Here is a 17,804-nt window from a genome sequence, read left to right on the forward strand (position 1 = left end):
CCACGGCCTCCAGCAACAACCTGATGGGCGGGGGGGCGGAGCTTCTCTTGGCCTGGACCATCAGAGAGCCTTCCTTTACCTCCCCTTTTCTTCCCGGGGGAGCCCAAACCACCCGAGACCGGGGAAAGCGGCGGAGACGACTTACCGAAACGCAATCCCTGCGATGAAATAGAAGAGGCCGAGCGTGTCCATGACGTTCCACAGGTTGGTGAAATAATTCACCCCGTTCATGTACCACTGCAGCACAGAAAGGAGCGGGGAGGGGCCGTGAGCCATGAGGCGGCACCCACTGCTTCCAGGTCTGTTCACGTTCCCACGCGTTCTTCCAGATCCTTCTGGAGCCGGCGGCTATGCCGGCTGAGCCCTGGCACGCGCCTCGCGCCGCTCCGGGGGATGGGGAGCGGGTTGCACGCTTGCTGGTCTGCTATTCATGTGTCGCCGACAAAGTCAGCTGAAGGAGCTCATGCATCCTTACTACTGACCCCGCGGAGAGTAAGAACACCCCGCAGGGACAGATTGTGGGGTCCCCAGGCCACCGTGCACGGCGGTGCAGCCCCCTCTCAGCCTCTGCCCACAGCGTTCCCAGAAGCCAGCCCGTGTGGCGAGAGAACCCCGAGGCAGACCAGCTCTGGGCCTCAGGGGAACCGCTGCGGTGAGAAAATATTACAAAACAAAACAAAAAAAACTGAGGAGGGGCCTCTTTTTTGAAGGGAATGCCAGATACGGGCTATTTTCATAAAGTACCGGGACCGTATTTCATCACATCTTTCAGGATTTGGGGATTCAAAGGTCCTCGAGATTGTGCAGTGCTCTCCATGAAGAGACGATGGAACTCATTTTAAATAAGCATCCACTGTCTGTTTAGTGGACCCAAGAGTTATTTCACGACTATTTCTGAGCTTATCGACGGCCTTGGTTTAAAATCCCTGTTCAGCGTATCGGCGCCTGCTCCCAGACCCGGGGAAGTGGGGACACGCTGAAGAGCATATTTTTTACACCCACACACAATCAAAACAGTAACGTCCTGCTTGGTTTGGGTTTTTCTAACAAGCGTGAATGAGCTTCATTAGGATTGCACCAGACCGGCAGCGCTGACTCTCAAAGGGGCCCGATCAAAACGAGGACTCCCGACTCAGGAGTCTGCAGACAAGAAGGGAAACAGCGCCCCCGAGTGTCGGGTCCCAAGCATGACAAGACCCTTCGAGGCTGTGCTCTGCTCGAAGGCTGCCCTGCGGGCCACGCTCTTGCCCCACACCCTGGCCTCAATCGTCAGCAATGCTGAGTCAAAAGTGCCTATTCAAAAGTAACTTCTAAAAAAACAGAAGCAGCGCTTGGACAAAGCTCTAGGTGCTCCTATCACCCTCCGCATCAAACCTCGCCCATTCTGAAGGCAGACAGGAGAGTTGGGCGCAGCCAGGCCCTGGGGCCTCACTCCCCACCCCCACCCCCCGCAGGACCCAGGAGCGGCGGGGAAGGCACTGCCTACCCAGCACCTCCACGGCCCCCTCCCTCCCCGAGGCTGTTCCACCTGCCTGCCGCCTGCTCCCACTCAGTGTCCCTGTGTGGGGCTCTCCTGGGCGCCATTTCACGCCACCCCCGCCTGGCTGCTTCCCCCAGGGTGCCTGTCCTGAGTCTCTTTCCTGCACAACCCAAATGGGCAACTGAGTAGTTGAGTGCATGTCCCAATCTGCCTGGAGCTGTGCGTGACTTGAGGATGAGTTTTACTGTTGCCAGTCCCGTAGGCCAACCCCCCAGCAAATGTAAGACTCGCCCCTTCGCAGCGGCTCTCCTGTCCCCGACAGCCCCCAGGGAGGACCCTGCCGACCACCTCCAGCTGCTAGAGAGCTCCCTAAGGACAGAGGTACATGTTGCTCCATTGCTAAATCCCCAGTGTCTAGAACGGTGTGCAGCATGTAGTCGATGCTCAGTCAATATTTGTCCAAAGAGAATGTGCACATGAGGTGCATCTCCCCACCCCTTCCACCCAGGACGAGCTCTGCCCTCCAAAGCAACCAGGACGAGCCCCCTCCCTGCACCCCATGGCTGCCTCAGGGGCCCGGAGGAAGCCAGAGATGTTTGGCCTTCCACAGCCGCGTCCATGCCCTCGTGCCACGGGGGAGGCAGGCTCAGCACCGGGGCTGGTGGGGTGATGTTGGGCACACGAGTGAGGGGCAGCAGTGGAGCGGCCCGTGGCGAGGGCGTCCTCATGATGGGGGCCATCTGGACGCGACACACGCACGGGGAGAATGCCATGTGGGCGTGAGGACGGGGCGCCAGGGAACCCGGTGCAGGTCACCGAGTCGCCGAGATCGCCCGCACACCCCCAGGGCCTCGCTCGCCGCGCTCGGCCAGGACCCGCCCTGCCGCAGCGCCACCCGGAGCTTGGGCTTCTAGAAATAAGACAAGGGACTCCTGCTGGCGAAACCTCTTAGCTGGTGGTGCCGGGTCACAGGGGTCCGAGCGGACTGACAAGAAGCCGTGAACCGGACTGAGCTGTGACTGCATCCGTCAATGCGCGGGGCTCCAGCGCGGTTGCCCTGAAGCCTTAGAAATCTGCATGCCAGCTGGGCCCGTCCTGGGGCAGCAGGGGACATTCTGCTAGACAAAAGGCCTGATACTCTGACCACGCTCAACACTGACTTGAGCCATTTACCTTCTTCCTCCTCCCCTGCCCCCCTGTCTCCATCCCCCACCGGCACTTCCCACCTCCTGGGCCACCTCCCACCACTCAGGCCCACGGCAGCCACCACTCACTGACCAAGGCCCCCTCCTGCTGGGGACAGACAGAGCCGTGGAGTCCTCTACCCAGAGCTATGGAATCCACCAAAACCAAAAACAAACCCCCACTCTATGAGATTCGACATGAGACCATCGAAACGAGTGTAAGATGCCTTTCCCAGGCAGAAACTCCGGGAGGTCGAGACCAGCGCCGCTCACCCCTCCCAGCTCCTGCGGCACCGCGCACTGTGAGCTGTGAGCGCCGAGGCTGGACACAGCAGGCGGATATGGCGCTGGGTTCGGGCTCAGGAGGGACCCGAGAAGCGACAGCAGTTCTTACAGCTGTAAACGGCTGCCTGAAAGGATTTACTGGGGTCGCGTCTTCTAATGGTTTAGGGACAGCACCGCCCTTCACCGCTGATATTTACTTAACCAGCAATTAGGAGCTGAGCACCTGCCACGGGGTGGAGAGAGGATGCAAAGAAAAAAAAATGCAGATCCCAAGAAACTGCAGGAAGGCACCATGAATAATTCCCACAAAGTCGCTGAAATCCATGGGGGCTTACACGGCCTTCCCACACGGTCACTGCCACACGCTGGGCACTCAGCTGGCTGAGCTGGGAGGCCCTCCCGGCCCCCTGCCAGGAGGGGGCAGGTTTACAGCCCAAGGCCAAGGTGCTCTCTGGGCCCACTCCCGATGCTGAGGGGTTCCTGCTCCTCTGTGCTCACGAGTCAGAGGCCAGAGTGTGCTCGTTGCTAAGAGACCCCCGGAGCACCAAGATGCTGGCAAGTGGCTGGGCTTCCATCTCACGAAAACAGGCAAATGGGGGAGACCACGGCTTGGGAACCTCAGAAGCAGCGTCTGCTCCTGGCGGTGCAAGGGGGACGCCCCCCAGGGCGGAAGGGAGGCGGCGCCCCGTGAGGGGCCGTCCTACCTGCCTCACTTCATCGCAGAACAGCACGAAGACCAGCACGTAGAGGACGAGCTCGGGCGGGCGCGGCGCCGGGTGGAAGTCCATGAGCAGCACGTAGGCGAAGAGCAGCAGGAAGGCGATGTAGAAGACCACGTTCCAGGAGAAGACGACGAAGGGAGAGGTGAAGAAGGCCACGTAGTGCCACAGCACCGTCCTGGGCCTGTCTCCCGGCTTCTTCCTGGATGGGGTGAGAGCGCCCTCGCTGTCTCGGCCAACGCCAAACACGCGGCACAGGCGAGAGCCCTCCCCGCGCCCCCCCCCCATATACATGTGGGCCCAGCCCCGCAGCTGGCGCGGGAGTCCCGCTGTGTTCTGAGCTCAGCCCTTGGCACTTCGTGTGTAGCAAACCCAGATTCTGCCCGCGGGAGTGAAGACACGGCCCCACCTCTACCTGTTGGAAATCAAACGCAGGGGGAGCCAGGGATGATCCTGGACCTAACTGTAGGCGGCGGAGCGAACACCCCGAGTTCCAGACCTTCGTCTTGCACACAGGAGCATGCACACTCATACCAACACACCCACGCGCGCACACACGCACACACAATTGTATGTCTTGGTTTCATACCTAAAGGATACAAAGCCACAGCCAACCAAGGGTATGATAAACAGACACAAGATGATCTTCCAGTTCTTGGTGTCTCGGGAGATCTCCCCATACCATTGCTTGGAAAGGAAATTCTGCAGGGAACAGAGCAAAGGCCACGGGGCCTTGTTAACGCAACGACGGGCAGTAGGCACGCGACCTCTCCTCCCGGCCCGTGCACCTCCCCAAAACAAATACAGTTCTTCTCCATTTGTTTATATTAGTCACCTGGATCCTAAGGGGCTATGACAAACAATGTAAAATCCTGTCTGACTTTCACTCCTTGCCTTGCTTGGGTTCTCTCTAGGGTGAGACATTCAATCCCACTTAGCTGCCATCACAAATGACAGTTTTCACACCGCTAATTATTGGCCGCAAGGTATAATGCACAAAATGGACGATTAACATGGAATCAAAACCCCAGTTCTGCTACTTCCTAGCAGGGCAACCCGGAGAATGTTCCAGAACCTCTCTGAGCTCCGAACTCCTCCTCAGTACGATGCGATGACGTTCACCGGGAAGCAGCCTGTGGAGGTGGGACGTGAGCCTGGGTGGGGCAGACAGGTGGTGGCCGGTCCAACTCTCACCTGCCCTGCACTCACGCCCAACCCCTCCCACTGGGCTTTGGGGAGGAGCATTCCCCGCCCCCGCAGCAGCCCGAGACACCCGGGCAAACTGGCAGAAACAACTCAGCGCAGAAAAGCTCCCTGCTGGCTTTCTCCACTTCGTACTGGTTTCTCTGCTGCCGTCATTAGTAAGGGGAACACTAGAGTGACACAGGGGGCCGGTGGCACCTTCCACTCATCACAGGGCTGAGCCCTCGCCCCACCCCTTCTCTGTCACCCTACCTGCACCCATCTCACAGGTGAGGAGCCAAGGCCCAGGGAGCCTGTGCAACCAGGCCCATCCCCACACACCTGGCTGGGCGTCTGGTGGCTGGAGACCCGGCCCACAGTGACGGCGCCGCCCTGGTTGCTTTGCAGACACTCTCACCCGGAACAGCCCCCGAAGCAAAGCCCCCCGCTGAAGCCTGCGCCTTGCCGTCCCCCGTGCCATCCCCACCCCCTTCTGCCACAGCTTTCCTGCTGCAGGGGAGCTTCGTTGCCACCATTAGGGTCTCTCATGTCACTAACAGCCTCTGGCATAACACGGGAAAGGCACGTCTCCAGAGGTGACGGCCTGCTGTCTACCTGGACCCCGGGCTGGGCGATGAAGTGCTGGTCCGTGGCTTCCACCGCCAGCTCCAGGCAGTTGCTGCCGCCCCAGGCCTCACAGGAGTAAACCAGCAGCTGCTCCGCCAAGTCTTCGTCGCTGCTGTAACACTCCGTGAACAGCTCTGCGTCCGTCAGCACCAGAGAGAGCGGGCAATGAGACCTGGGAAATGAGAGAGCGCCGGCCACCGCCCCCACCCCCAGCCACGCCCGACTTCAAGAAAAGTCAGGGGTGAGCACCCTGCTTTGCAGAAAGCCTGGACAATGCCAGCACCACGTAATTCTTCCTGGAACGCAGATGCTCGCCTCTCGCGCACCGTCCCGAGCCCTTGCCCCCTCACACATCAACGGGCAGCCGGAGGTGCACGTCGACCTGGCCACAGGGAGTCCCAGGAGCCCCCGCTTTGGTGGGGCTCAGCCCCTGGGGAGGGGGCCCAGGCCCTCGGCCTCCCCTCCCCAGAGCAACGCTCCATCTCATTTACATTCTGTGCGTTCTGGGTGAGGTTTCTTTGCAGAGAGGGCACACCGCAAAAAAGCCAAGGAGATCTAAAAAACACGGGCCTATCGCTTGAAAGGTGTGCTTGTGTTTCGAGACCTAATGACAAAGAGACCAGAGTGTGGCCCTTAGAGGACGTTTTGTAAAGTGCTGGAAGCCGTTGCCTAGCTGAGGTCGGTCAGAAATTAACATAATTTGGTATCTTAAAAGAAATCATAGGACACCTTTTCTTCCAACACAGGCCTTTTTTCAGTAGCTACGACAAGAGCAACTTTCTGAGCAGAGGTCACTGACAAGCTTTGTTCAGGGACACTGACTAGCAAACAGAGGACAGTCATCCCGGGAGGGGGATGCTTAGCGCTGCCGCTCCCCTTCCGTTGCAGGTACCGCGCGCCCTCGCCCTGGAGGGGGGCGGGGGCAGGTCCCCTGCAGCCCAGTGGGGGCTCCGAGCCCCTGACTTTGAGGAGAGCAGGGCAGGCTGCAGCGGCCGTGTGCGCGGCACTGCAGGGCAGCCAGGGCCTGGCGGCCGACCCGAGATGCTCCTCTGGCCGCTGCCTTGGCCGTGAGTAATGAACCAGGGGTCTGGGGTCCTCTCACCATATATATATTCATATACATGTGAAACTGGCAAGCTGACTTGATGGCTTGCAAGTCAGTGAAACCTCAGACCTGTCACGGTTTCTTAATAGCACCCAAAACAATGCCCCCACACCTCCCTGCGGTGCTGAGTTACTTCGACCCGGACCTGGGAAATGAGAGAGGGGTGAGAGAGCCCAAGGTTTCCCACTTTCATTCCTGGAAAAGTCAATAAGCACTGGGTCAGGAGACCTGTGGCTTCTGCCATGACACATGTACCCCTAACTGCGTGGCCCGCAGCCCGCGCATCAGATCGAGGTGTGTGGAGGTGCCATGACCTCTGCCACCTGGCATGTGAGTGCCACGGGCCCACGAGGGCCCCCGGCATGCCTGCGCCCACGGGACGTCCCCTCCGGGAGGCTTACCCACTGCGCGGGTCTCGTACTCGTTGGCCAGCTCCTCGGACTCGCCGGCCGCGTTGATGTCGTTCTTCACCTTGGCCAGGGTCTTCAGGAGCTTGCTGGCTCCCAGGGCTGCCAGGGTGCAGCCCCTGGTCTTGTGGGAGAATGGGAGAACGTCAGGGTTACTGCGTAATTCTTTGAAGTGGCCGAGGCAACACTGAGGTCCGACAGGGACAAACTCGGGGCAGAGGCAGAAATGGCAAAATCCGAACGGTTCGTCACGATTCCCAGCGAAATGTGCAATGCGCATACGATAGACTTGAACATGACATGAGCATATCAAAGGAAAACAGCGAGGTGAGGGCCCCCCGAAATGACGGCAAGACTGACAACGGAGGGGCCCAACTACCCACCGTCAACTGTAGCGGTTCAAAGAGAGCAAGCGGGTGGGGCCAAGGGAAACCTGACACGTAGTTAATGAGACTGTGGGTGACCTCAACAGTCAATGCCTGATTTGATGCTCTAAAAATGGAGGGCGGCTTCTTTGCAACCCCCATAAATCGTTACGTGCTAAACCACAAAGAAAAATCTCAGTAAGTTTCCCAAAGCAGACTGTGTCCAGGCCCTACTTCCTGTCCCTTATGCAATAAAGCCAGATATCGATTTCAAAAGTTAAAACCTCATCCACTTGGACAACAGTCACAACCCACACACACCTGAGAAGCAGGTGCCTCCTGGATCTCCCACCAAGCACGGCTGCCTTCCAGGGACCTCTCCCCCGAAGCCCGCCTCCGTCCGCACGCGTTCACCTGGCGGCAGCCGACCCAGTGTTTTAGACGGGTGTTTCAGATGGGGCGTGAGGGCCTGCAGAAGGCCAGGTCCACCCCAGCAGCACACATACGAGGGCTTGCGCATTTACCTGCTCCCAAATGACTTTGGAGAGTTCCTTCTTGTTCTGCAGAATGGCCCAGATGAACAGCGCTTGCAGGGGGTGCCGAGTAATAGGAGACACGTCCTGGGAGGGTAAGAGCGGATGGTCAGCGGGTGCAAAGGGGGCGTCTCTTCAGCTGGGGAACTCTGAGGGTGACAACGGTCAGGACGCCCTGAGAGACGGCCCCACGTGTGGGGGCTCCGGAACGGGACGGTGTGTCCTTTCCAACAGCACAGTGACGGGCCTCTCAGCCCGCAACTCACCAGGCGGTATAACCTGACACAGGAGCTTTTATCCATCGTGAAAGACAACGTAAGACTGGAGGGAGAGAGATCACAGGGAAGCTGTGCGGAGAACAATTTAAAAACTGAATGGCTTCTGAGAGCCGAAGAGAAAGCAATTCCAGTGTAGAAATTCGACTGTAGAGATCGATTTCTCATCGAGAAAAACTGTTCAGGCTAAATTCTAACAATGCTATAGTTTAAGTCCAATTACTACAATGTAAAACCATGGTTTAATCTCTTTGGAGTTTTGATTCCTAATACATTAATTAGAATCTCACCTCCTATTCAGCATCCCGTTATCTTCCAATGGAGGCTTTCCAGACAGGAAACAACTAAATGTCTGTTTTTCTATAACTAGGTTCTCCCAAGATCCAAATTGGTTCAGGCATGGTTATGCATACTGCAGAAAGTTTTAGCATAAATAGTGTCAAAGAGAAACTTTCTAAACACTTCCAGTTCTTCCAAGCACCGAGTCATTTTGACTTTTGCAGTATACACACACATTTTAAAATCCTAGAATCACAAAAAAAATAATGACCTAGTTTCCCCAGAAGCAATCCTGAGACAAGTAGTTTATTTGAGAGGAGATCCTGGAAAAACCAGGAAGAGAGCGAGGAAATGAAATATGAAAAGAAAGAACCAATTAAGGGGCATCGTCAACAAGTTGTCATGGTGGTTAGCTAGAGATCAGTCCCACTAGGCAACCCTAGGAATCCGTGTAGAATACATGCCTCAGAGTTATCTGTCCACGCGGGGAGGGAGCATTGGGCTCAGAGCAGAGCAAACCATCAGCAAAGAGCAGCAGGTGCCGCGGTTGGGGCCTGGGCCTGCGTGTACTTAAGATAGGGAGACCTAGAGAGTAGGGGCAGTGAGTTCACAACATCCTCTCGCAGGGAACCTGGGTGATCCCTTTGGAAATATCTGCTGTCCCTTTTATCCGCTGAAGAAAACTCGGATGTTCCCCCAGTCCATTACATGAGCAGCAGAGAGCAATTTTAGGCAGGTCACATCCAAAGGGCTAAGACGTGAGCAGGCAGCCATTCCTGCCATGCGTCCCTACTCCCCCACGGAGGCTTCCAAAAGAGTATGTGCCACACCAAGCTTTGCAATTAAGGAAAACTGCAGCAAGTCGTTTGAAATAGAGCACAGAGCACAAAGCAGACATCAGGAAACCCACCAGAGAGACCCATCTTAAGTAAAGGCAGCAGAAAAAAATAAGAAGGCCAACGTGGTCGCTGCTTTATGGCAACGAGGTAGGGAGTGGGAGAGGGCGAGGTAGGGAGAATCTTTTGAAGGGGGCCTCGAAAGAGCAGGGGAGTCAGGCGGATGGTTCTCCCACCACCTACGTGAAGCTCCACGTCTGTCTCGTCCCTGCTATTTCTGTCTTCCTTCCGCAGGCCTCTTCGGAAGTTGGCCACCAGCTTCCAGACAAATGTGAGGAGCGCATCGTTATAGGAGTTCTTGGCGATCTGCAGGTTCCGATAGACCAGGGCGCTGAAGTGATTGGAGAAGAGCTCGGTGAGGATGTCGCTGGTGAGGAACGTCCGCAGGTTCAAGCCGTTCTCCAGAAACAGGCGGACAAACTTGGGCCTGTCCTTTATGAGAGCCATGAACATGGCCTCCCGCAGGTCCGCGGACTGAGGAGAGAGAGCAGAGAGGGAGCTCACACCCTGGGCCACTGAAGGGAGCACAAGGCTCTTCTTTCTCGGCCACATCGGGTTGGATGGGCCAAAAAGTCCGTATATTTTGGGGTTTTTTCCATAAATTAAAAGACACATTTTTCATTTTCACCAATGACTTTTATTGATTTGGTATTTTGAGTAGGTTGGCTATCTCCCATGTGGTAGAATGTCGATTGTTCTTGACCAATGTGCTTATTTGATCGCTATCAGCTTCAGCTCGTCTACCCAACCGTGGAGCATTGTCCAACAAGAAATCTCCAGCACGAAACTTCACACACCATTTTTGACACATCCGATCAGTCACAGCACCTTCTCCATATACTGCACACATCTTTTCTTGTGTTTCCACCAAAAATTTTGCCTATTTTCTTCCATCTTCAATTAAAATGGCTACACAAAAATTCACCAATTTTGATAATTTTTTTTAAATACAGGCTGATATGACAGCTGTCACAATACAATCTAAGGACATTGTTTCAGATGAAGTTAGAGACAATTAAGTGCTACTAGAGCCAGCCTACGGAAAAAACCAAGTGAGCTTTTTGGCCAACCCAATATCTCCCCCCACAAAGTAATAGTATCGTTACCCTCCCTTGAGCTCCTGTTTTGAGATTAAAACGTATCTTTGCAGTTATAATATGACATTGGATTACAGTTCAAACATCCAGACGGGGAAGTGGCCCAGTAGGATCTCTGACATGAGCCAGATGCGGGCCTGGACATGGCCCAGCCTCTTGCTGATGTAAAGGGGAGAAGCCGCCAGCCACGCGCAGACGGCGCTGGTCCCGGGCTACCGCAGCGCCTGGCACGGAGGAAGCCCCCGGTCACAGGGCAGGGAACGCATAGCTCGCGCCATTTCTCTGATGTCTACAGTGAGCCACCCACTGCCAACGGCTCACCCTGGGCCATGGGATCGTCCCGCTGCCCTTCAAGCCACACGCCACCAAGCACACGTCTGATCATGGGACAGAACAAGGAATCACTGACGCACTTGACATTTATACCTGGTTATTATTTGTCTTTATCTCCACTTTCTGGGCTCCTGCGAAAACCTATCCCATGGACACGGATTAAGAACCTTCAAAAAGGAAAAGTGCTGTTTCCTTCCGATGGAAACCCGCGATCCACAGGCCCCCACGGCTCTCACCTATGTTCTGTCTGTCCTCCATAGCATTTCTCACAATGCGAGTCAGTTGCCAACATTAAAACTGAGAAGGTTCATTAAAATCCACATTGCCAGCATTAAAAGCCAGGAGCTCAGACAACATGGCGAGCCCTCCGCTGGGGCCGAGAGGCAGCGGCCCTGGGAGCCCGCGGCCTCCCGCCCCCAGGGATCCCAGCGCCCTCGCGCCTGCCTGCCCTCCTGCCCACGCCCCCGCCCACCCGCCCTGGTCACGTGACTCGCCGGCCCTGGTTTGGGTGAGCATCCCCTCCGTGGGCAGCCGCACAGCTGCTGTGTCCATCCAGCGTGGGGCTCTTGGGGACCACGCGCTGTCTGGGGAGGAAACTGTCCGGGACTCTGGGGTTCCCCACAAGCTGGCTCCGGGTTGGGGAGGGAGGGGAAGAGGTAGCTGTCGTGGGGAGAGCAGCTGCCCTTTCTCCTCCGTCCTCAGGGCAGGTGTTCCTTGCGCCCAGAGTTTCACATGTCCTTCTACGCCCATCTGCCTTTTGCTGGTTACACACGTGAGAGCACAGGGCGGTGGTCCTCAGACGCCCATCAGAGGCACCTGTGGGGCTTCCTAAAGCACAGGGTGCTGCAGCCAGCCTCAGAATCTGCCCTTGGACGAGTCTGAGCTGGAATCGGCCCGTTTGCCTTGCTAACGGGCTCCCCGGCCGCGGCCAGACCGCCACGGGGCAGGGGCCACGCGCTGAGAGCCGCTGGCCCACAGGGAACAGGAGGCTTCGTAGTCAGACACACCTTTGCTTCCAAACTTTGCTGCTACTGTTACCTAGGCGCGTGACCTAGATCACCATGGCCTCTGAGCCCACGTCTGCTCTTCCGTAAAAGAGGTGCTCGTGGGAATGAAGTAAGACAACACAGGTCGAGGTGCTTTCAGGGATTCAAGTTCAGAGCAGACCTCAGTCCCTCCCCGTCCCGGGGTCCCCACAGATCCCTGGCTCCCTGCCCAGCAAAAAAATGAAACTGCTTTGCGCAGTGTGAAATGTCACCCCAATATTACCATTATCCCAGTGATTTTGATGTATTTTTAAATAAATGCTTGTACCGTGCTCAGTACAAGCCAAGGCTCTAAGCACTGCAGAGACACCATCCAAGGTACCCCTCGCAGCCACCCGGGGGGGCAGGCGCTGCTGCTAGCATCCCCATTTCCAGATGGGCAGCGGTGTGCTGGTGAACCTTTAACAACCAGCTCTCTGCAGGAAAACACTAGCCCCTGCTCTGTAGCCCCTGCCAACGCCTATGGTGTCAACGCTCCCACTGGGGCTGACTTCCAGCTGCCAGCATGACGTCATGGGAGGCAGAACGGAAAACAGACCTGGAGTGGCAGACCACTCGTAGCATTGCCAGCACGCAGCTACCACAGACAGAAATACCAGATACTATTACATGTAGTAAAATAATTAGAAAGGGATGAGTTTTGATTCGTTATTACTTTGGGTTTTTTTTTTTTAAATAAAATGTATGTAGTTCTAAGGGTATATAGTTGAATTTTTACTAATGGCAGTATTTAACGACGGACTCACAACCATCTCTAAAATGTTCGGGGTCGGCTCTGGCAGGCCGCCTTGAGCAGGCTCCGATTCACCATCGTAGGAGGAACTGGAGGCAGGAAGCGATGCCGACCGGCTGCCTCCGGAGCCCATCCGTGAGCTTAACCTTTGTGCCCTTCGCCCTTAACTGTCTTAGGCTGAGTTAATAAAATCAAATGCACCCTTCAATATGTGCCTGAGCTGATGTTTATTTGTGCCATCTGACCTGACACAAATAGACCATTTCACACACAGGGATCCATTTACAAATCAATTAACGACATCTACTTATAATTCTACTTTCCCTCAACAAAAGAAAGCTTTGCCCTGTGGAATGGGGTTCATTAACTGCCACGACCAAACACAAGATAATGTTTGCTGCAGGAATAGGTAACTTAAACATCCCTAAGCCGTTACTGCATTTGCATTCTATTACTAAAGTTGATCGCATGTTAATATAAATCAAGTCTTCGTCACTAATGATACAACAGTCGGCCTAAAAGCGTTTTCTGAGCCTGGCTGCAAAGGGTGACCACTACGAAATGCACGCGCCTTCCAATCTCTGCATGTGTATAAAACTAAGTAAGTTCCCACTGCTCACAAAGGACTCCACCTAATTCAGCAGCGCTGAAAGCAAAGACGCGCGCAGCCTCGCAGTTCCGAGCGGGACGCTGCGGTTGTCCCTATGAAACAGAGCTCCGAGGCCGATTCCAGGTAGGTGGCCCACGAGAGGACACTGCTGGCGAGTGCGGTGCTGTAACTCTGGAAAGTCAGAGAGAAAAAGGCGCTCTTTTGGAAAGGAGAATTTCTGGTGGACGTGAAGCTTCGTGGTGGCTGGGAGCGCCGGCCTGCCTGCTCTCAGGCACTCACGGCGGGACTCCGATCACGCTGTGCGGCTTCCCCCAGCGCATCTCCCTGCTGGCGACTCTCTTACCAGCACGTGTGGCCGCGGAGGAGCCAGAGCAGGGAGCGAAAGGAGTGCCGCTGTCTCCATTTTCAGTGGAGCTCTTTCGGATGCCCCTGTCAGTCATCGCCCGTAATCTCCCCAAGCTCCGCCCACCGGCTCCCGGGAACTCTGCGCCACCACCCCCGGGCACGACTGCGGGCCACCAACGTGGCCTGCGGTGTTCTTCCGCGAGTGCTTGCAGTGCGACCTCTGCACAGCGCCCTACCAAGTCAGCGTTACCATCCCAACCCTCAGCCCAGGGAAGGGAGGTTCGGCGCACGGATGGACCCGCGCGGGGCGGCCCTTTACAAGATTCAGTACCGGAGAGTTTGGGAGAAACGGGCCGGACCTGACACCGAGTAGGAGAGCCGCCTACTTGCCTCCCACCGGCGGTCGTTGGTGAAAATCTCCTCGCTGGCCAGGTCCAGCTGGTTCCACTCCAGCAGCAGCTTCAGCTGCCCGTTCCAGTTATCCTTGTCCTGCTCGTTGGTGCTGAAGGCTGTAGGGGGCGGGAAAAAGGACGACTCACCGAAGGCCCGAGAAGAAGAGGGTCAGCACCATCCCGTGTGGCCCGTTAACAGAGCCACTCATCACGGGGGGTTCTGACCATGTTCCCCTAGAAGCAGACCCTCGTACATATCACTTTGTTTTATTTTCACTCATTCTCATCTATATTCTGTGTGTCCCAAAGTATATAAGGAGGCTCAATTCAGGAGACAATAATATCGTTCCACTTCATAGCCTAACCATGTAACGACCGTACATTGATATTTTTCCCCTAGAGTCAGCCTCTATAAATGTTATATTTCAAGAACCATGTCTGACTTTTACTACATCTAAATCTATGAAATAATGACTCACATTACGACAATGTTCTACTTGTCTTTTCCAGAGCTAATGTATTCTGATCTGTTTCTCTACAGGTATAATCTCATTTTAATAAATATTCTTACAACCAAATTTCTGGCAAGCGCAATACGAATGATTCTAATAAAGCGCAAACGTGTACGCGGCATTTCCTCTGCGCCCGGCCCTGTTCTGCATGCCTTACATCTCTAACAAGGCAGCTCAACTCTTGGAGGCCTTCGCTGAGGCTCTACTTCCTTCAGGTAACATCCACCTTGATGGAATTCTAAGACACCAAAGATCAGAGGTGAGAAGTTTTAGCCTGAGCTTCGCCCCTCGGCTCAGGAGATTTGTAAACCCTGAAACTGATGCAGAATCAACAATGTGTGTGAAGTGTGTGTGCATGTGTGTGCTTATATGTGGAACCCTAGGACAAACACCTGTGGCTTTATCACATTCTAGAGGAGAGAGAAAAAAAATGTTAAACCAGTGTTAGAGACAGGTCTTTGAAGAGCACTGTGATCGAATTTGACCAGTATTTTAATGACATGAAAATTTTTCTTCTATTGAAAACATATAACCAAGGAGATTTAACTCAGAAAGTCAATGGTAGTTATTCTAGCTCCTAATCCATAATAATCAAAATTAAATGCAAGACTATATTTCAATAAAGCCATTTAAAAAAATAAATGCAAGTCACAGAAAGCAACACAAAGCTGCAACTTCCAGAGCGGCTATTCTTACTCACCTTTGTACAAAGCATAGGAAATGGCGTTGCTCACGATTTCGTCCCCAGCTTCTTCCATTTTAATGACTGTTAACAGGTGCGAACTTTCGAGAATCTCTTTGAGCTGGCAACATTTAAAGAACAGAGTTGTCAGAGACATCAGGAGCATCAAGTTCGTTCTTTTGGTAAGAAGCCTTTTATTCCACTTTTTAAAAAAATATCATCTACAGGGGAGTTCCATGCCTCCTTCCTCCACCTGCAGGTCTTGTGCCCATAGTTTAATTTCTAAATTGGAATAAGGAGTCCATGACCACCATGCGAATAAAGGCTATACAAGGGCACACATATCAAAGAGCTGAGGGACCCACTGGCCATGCGGGGTGAGTGTGTGTGCATGCGTGTGCGCGCAAGCACACATATGTTTGTGTGTGTGTGTGTGTGTGTGACCAAGCCCAGCACATGGTGCTCAAGTGCTGAATGAGTGAATAAATGAGAAAAGGCAACAGAAAATCACAGAAACCATCCAATAAGGGCTTCAACTATAGGAGGGGAAGGTTGAATGTGAACAAGAGCCAAGAGGACTCAATGATTGGATAAAGAAAGACGGATTCGCTCTATCATCCTTTAAGATTTGTCTGTGATGTGTTACTGTAAAATATTTTTTAAAACCAAAGAACTGGAGGATAGACAGGGCCCCCAAAATCTGAGGTTTGGGGTGCTGGCGAGCATGACAGGAGCTCGGTGAGAAAGGGCCGCCTCTGAGGAGGAGGCGAGTCTGGATTCGGTCATACCGAGTGTGAGGTGGGGGCGGGCTCCTGCAGCACTTGGGAATGAGGACCCGGAATGACAGTGCAGGCTGGACAGAGGAGGGGAGTCTCAGGTCGGGTGGGGAGGGCAAAAGAGGCGCACTAGGAAGGACCCCTGGGTCTGGGCTTCAGGAGGTGGCCTTTGAGGCCGCGGCTTCCTGGTGCTGGAGGCTTCAGTTCAGAAGAGGCAGCATCCGGGGCAGCAGGGAATAAAGGAAACCTGCCGAAAACACACTCCGTGCGGAGTCCGACCGAGAGTGGGGCGGGCGCTGGTAGCACCAGGGAAAGCCTTTGTTCAGGCAGAAGGAGAGGGGTCCGACTAGAAATGTCGTGGGATGAGGGGCCCGGGCCCCACGATTCTGGGGCACAGCTGGGAGCGGGCAGCACAGAGGGGCGCAGACACCTTTTCCTTTGAAATGAAAAGGAAGAAGGGGCAGGGAATATGGACCCAGAGCAAACTGATGGGACCCACAGATAACCGCAGGGGGGCTGTCTCCCCTCCCCCACGTCCCCCCCATCCTGCCCCCCCCCACTGCAGCCAGTCTCAGCTTTCCTCAACACACCCTCACCCTGCTTCAAACCTCTCAGTGACTTCCCACTACAGCGGAACAGGACCCAACTCTCAAAACTGTGTTCAAGAACTCCCGTCCCTAATGAGCTCACCAGCTTCCACTCGCAGCTTCCACCCTCCACTGCGATTTACGGCTCCTCGGGGACACCCGAAAGGCTTTCCCCACCTGGCCAGGCCCCCGGGCTCAGGCCCCTCTAAATCCACGGGACCTGCCCACAGAACCCCCATCTCAGTTTGAAACTGTCCAATGTGCTCCTCTGCGCTCACTCGACACCAGTGTTTCAGCGCCTGTTTTCTGAGGACAGGACTCCATCTGGTGCGTGCCCTCTTCTTCCTCAAGCGCCTGCTCCAGAACCTGTCCGATAGCACGTGCTCAGTCAACACCAATAATAAACCAAAGAGTTCGAAGTGAAGGAGTGGCTGATAGCCAGGCTGGCTGATCGACTGGAAGACCACGAAGGGTCAAGTTCTTGAGAAGTGGGGGTGGGGGTTGGGGGGAATAAGCCTTAGAGAACTGGCAGGGGAGGAGGACGTGGTCCCCGGGAATTCTGGGTCTCCTGGAGACAGGGGGCACTGTGAGTCCGGGTCCCGGGGCTGGTTGTGCACATGATCATTGATATCACCCACGCCCCGCCAGGGAGGCTGCCCGGTGGGTATCTGGCTGAATGCACACATTCCTTAGTTAATAATTCTACTCCTGAGCATGGTCTTCTGGGAAATCCGCACCAACTGCAAAAGCCCACATGAGTACGTAATTAAAAGTCCAGGTAATTTTCATTGTTGATGTATGTCTCCTGCCTGACATGCTTACAATTATGATGTATATAGCATATCAGATATGAATATGAATTAGATATGAATCCCAGAAAGGATAATAGAATCACAGAAAGTGAAAGGTGTCTTGAGTTTTAGCCTTGAGTCTGCTGATTTCTGCCCTGAAGCAGAAGTCAAAGTCCTTCATAAAGGGTGCGGGGACCCTTTAGGTGGCTGGGCCCTGGGACAGCCTGGTCTGGCCTCGACAAGCCAACCTGCATGACGACTAGGAGGAGAGTGACGGGGTCGGACCCAGGGCCATCTTTGGTGGGTAAGTTAAGCGTTGTCTCTTCCCTCCCCTGTGGGGACCCTTGAACTGACCGCTGAATTTCTTCCACCCATCACAGGAAATTACCTTGAATACAACAATCAACACACAGAGCCTCACGCTGATACTCATACTTTGGAACTGCTACATTGATGTGTTTGGAATGACTCCAACTATTTAGGTCTGAACACGTGGAGAATTGAAAATGTATATCCACATTGGGAAGGGAGGACTCCTTTTCCTCACCACGCATGTCCATGCA

General features: G+C 54.6%; 1 protein-coding gene across 1 annotated transcript in view; it reads right to left on the minus strand.

Moving 5' to 3' along the window:
* Nucleotides 1-17,804, minus strand: part of TRPM8 (transient receptor potential cation channel subfamily M member 8) — a 58,762-nt gene that overhangs the window by 23,238 nt on the left and 17,720 nt on the right. Inside the window, exons 9-17 of the mRNA XM_054570518.1 lie at nucleotides 15,106-15,208; nucleotides 13,892-14,010; nucleotides 9,521-9,811; nucleotides 7,879-7,974; nucleotides 6,984-7,113; nucleotides 5,466-5,611; nucleotides 4,258-4,370; nucleotides 3,654-3,870; nucleotides 146-237 (exon numbers count right to left, since the gene is read on the minus strand). Coding sequence (XP_054426493.1) covers nucleotides 146-237; nucleotides 3,654-3,870; nucleotides 4,258-4,370; nucleotides 5,466-5,611; nucleotides 6,984-7,113; nucleotides 7,879-7,974; nucleotides 9,521-9,811; nucleotides 13,892-14,010; nucleotides 15,106-15,208 — 1,307 coding nt within the window. The remainder of the gene's footprint in view (nucleotides 1-145; nucleotides 238-3,653; nucleotides 3,871-4,257; nucleotides 4,371-5,465; nucleotides 5,612-6,983; nucleotides 7,114-7,878; nucleotides 7,975-9,520; nucleotides 9,812-13,891; nucleotides 14,011-15,105; nucleotides 15,209-17,804) is intronic.

Source organism: Pteronotus mesoamericanus, unplaced genomic scaffold (genome assembly GCF_021234165.1).
Source record: "Pteronotus mesoamericanus isolate MK-2021 breed Mesoamerican mustached bat unplaced genomic scaffold, CSHL_Meso_final contig_1018, whole genome shotgun sequence".
NCBI classification, from domain to species: domain Eukaryota; kingdom Metazoa; phylum Chordata; class Mammalia; order Chiroptera; family Mormoopidae; genus Pteronotus; species Pteronotus mesoamericanus.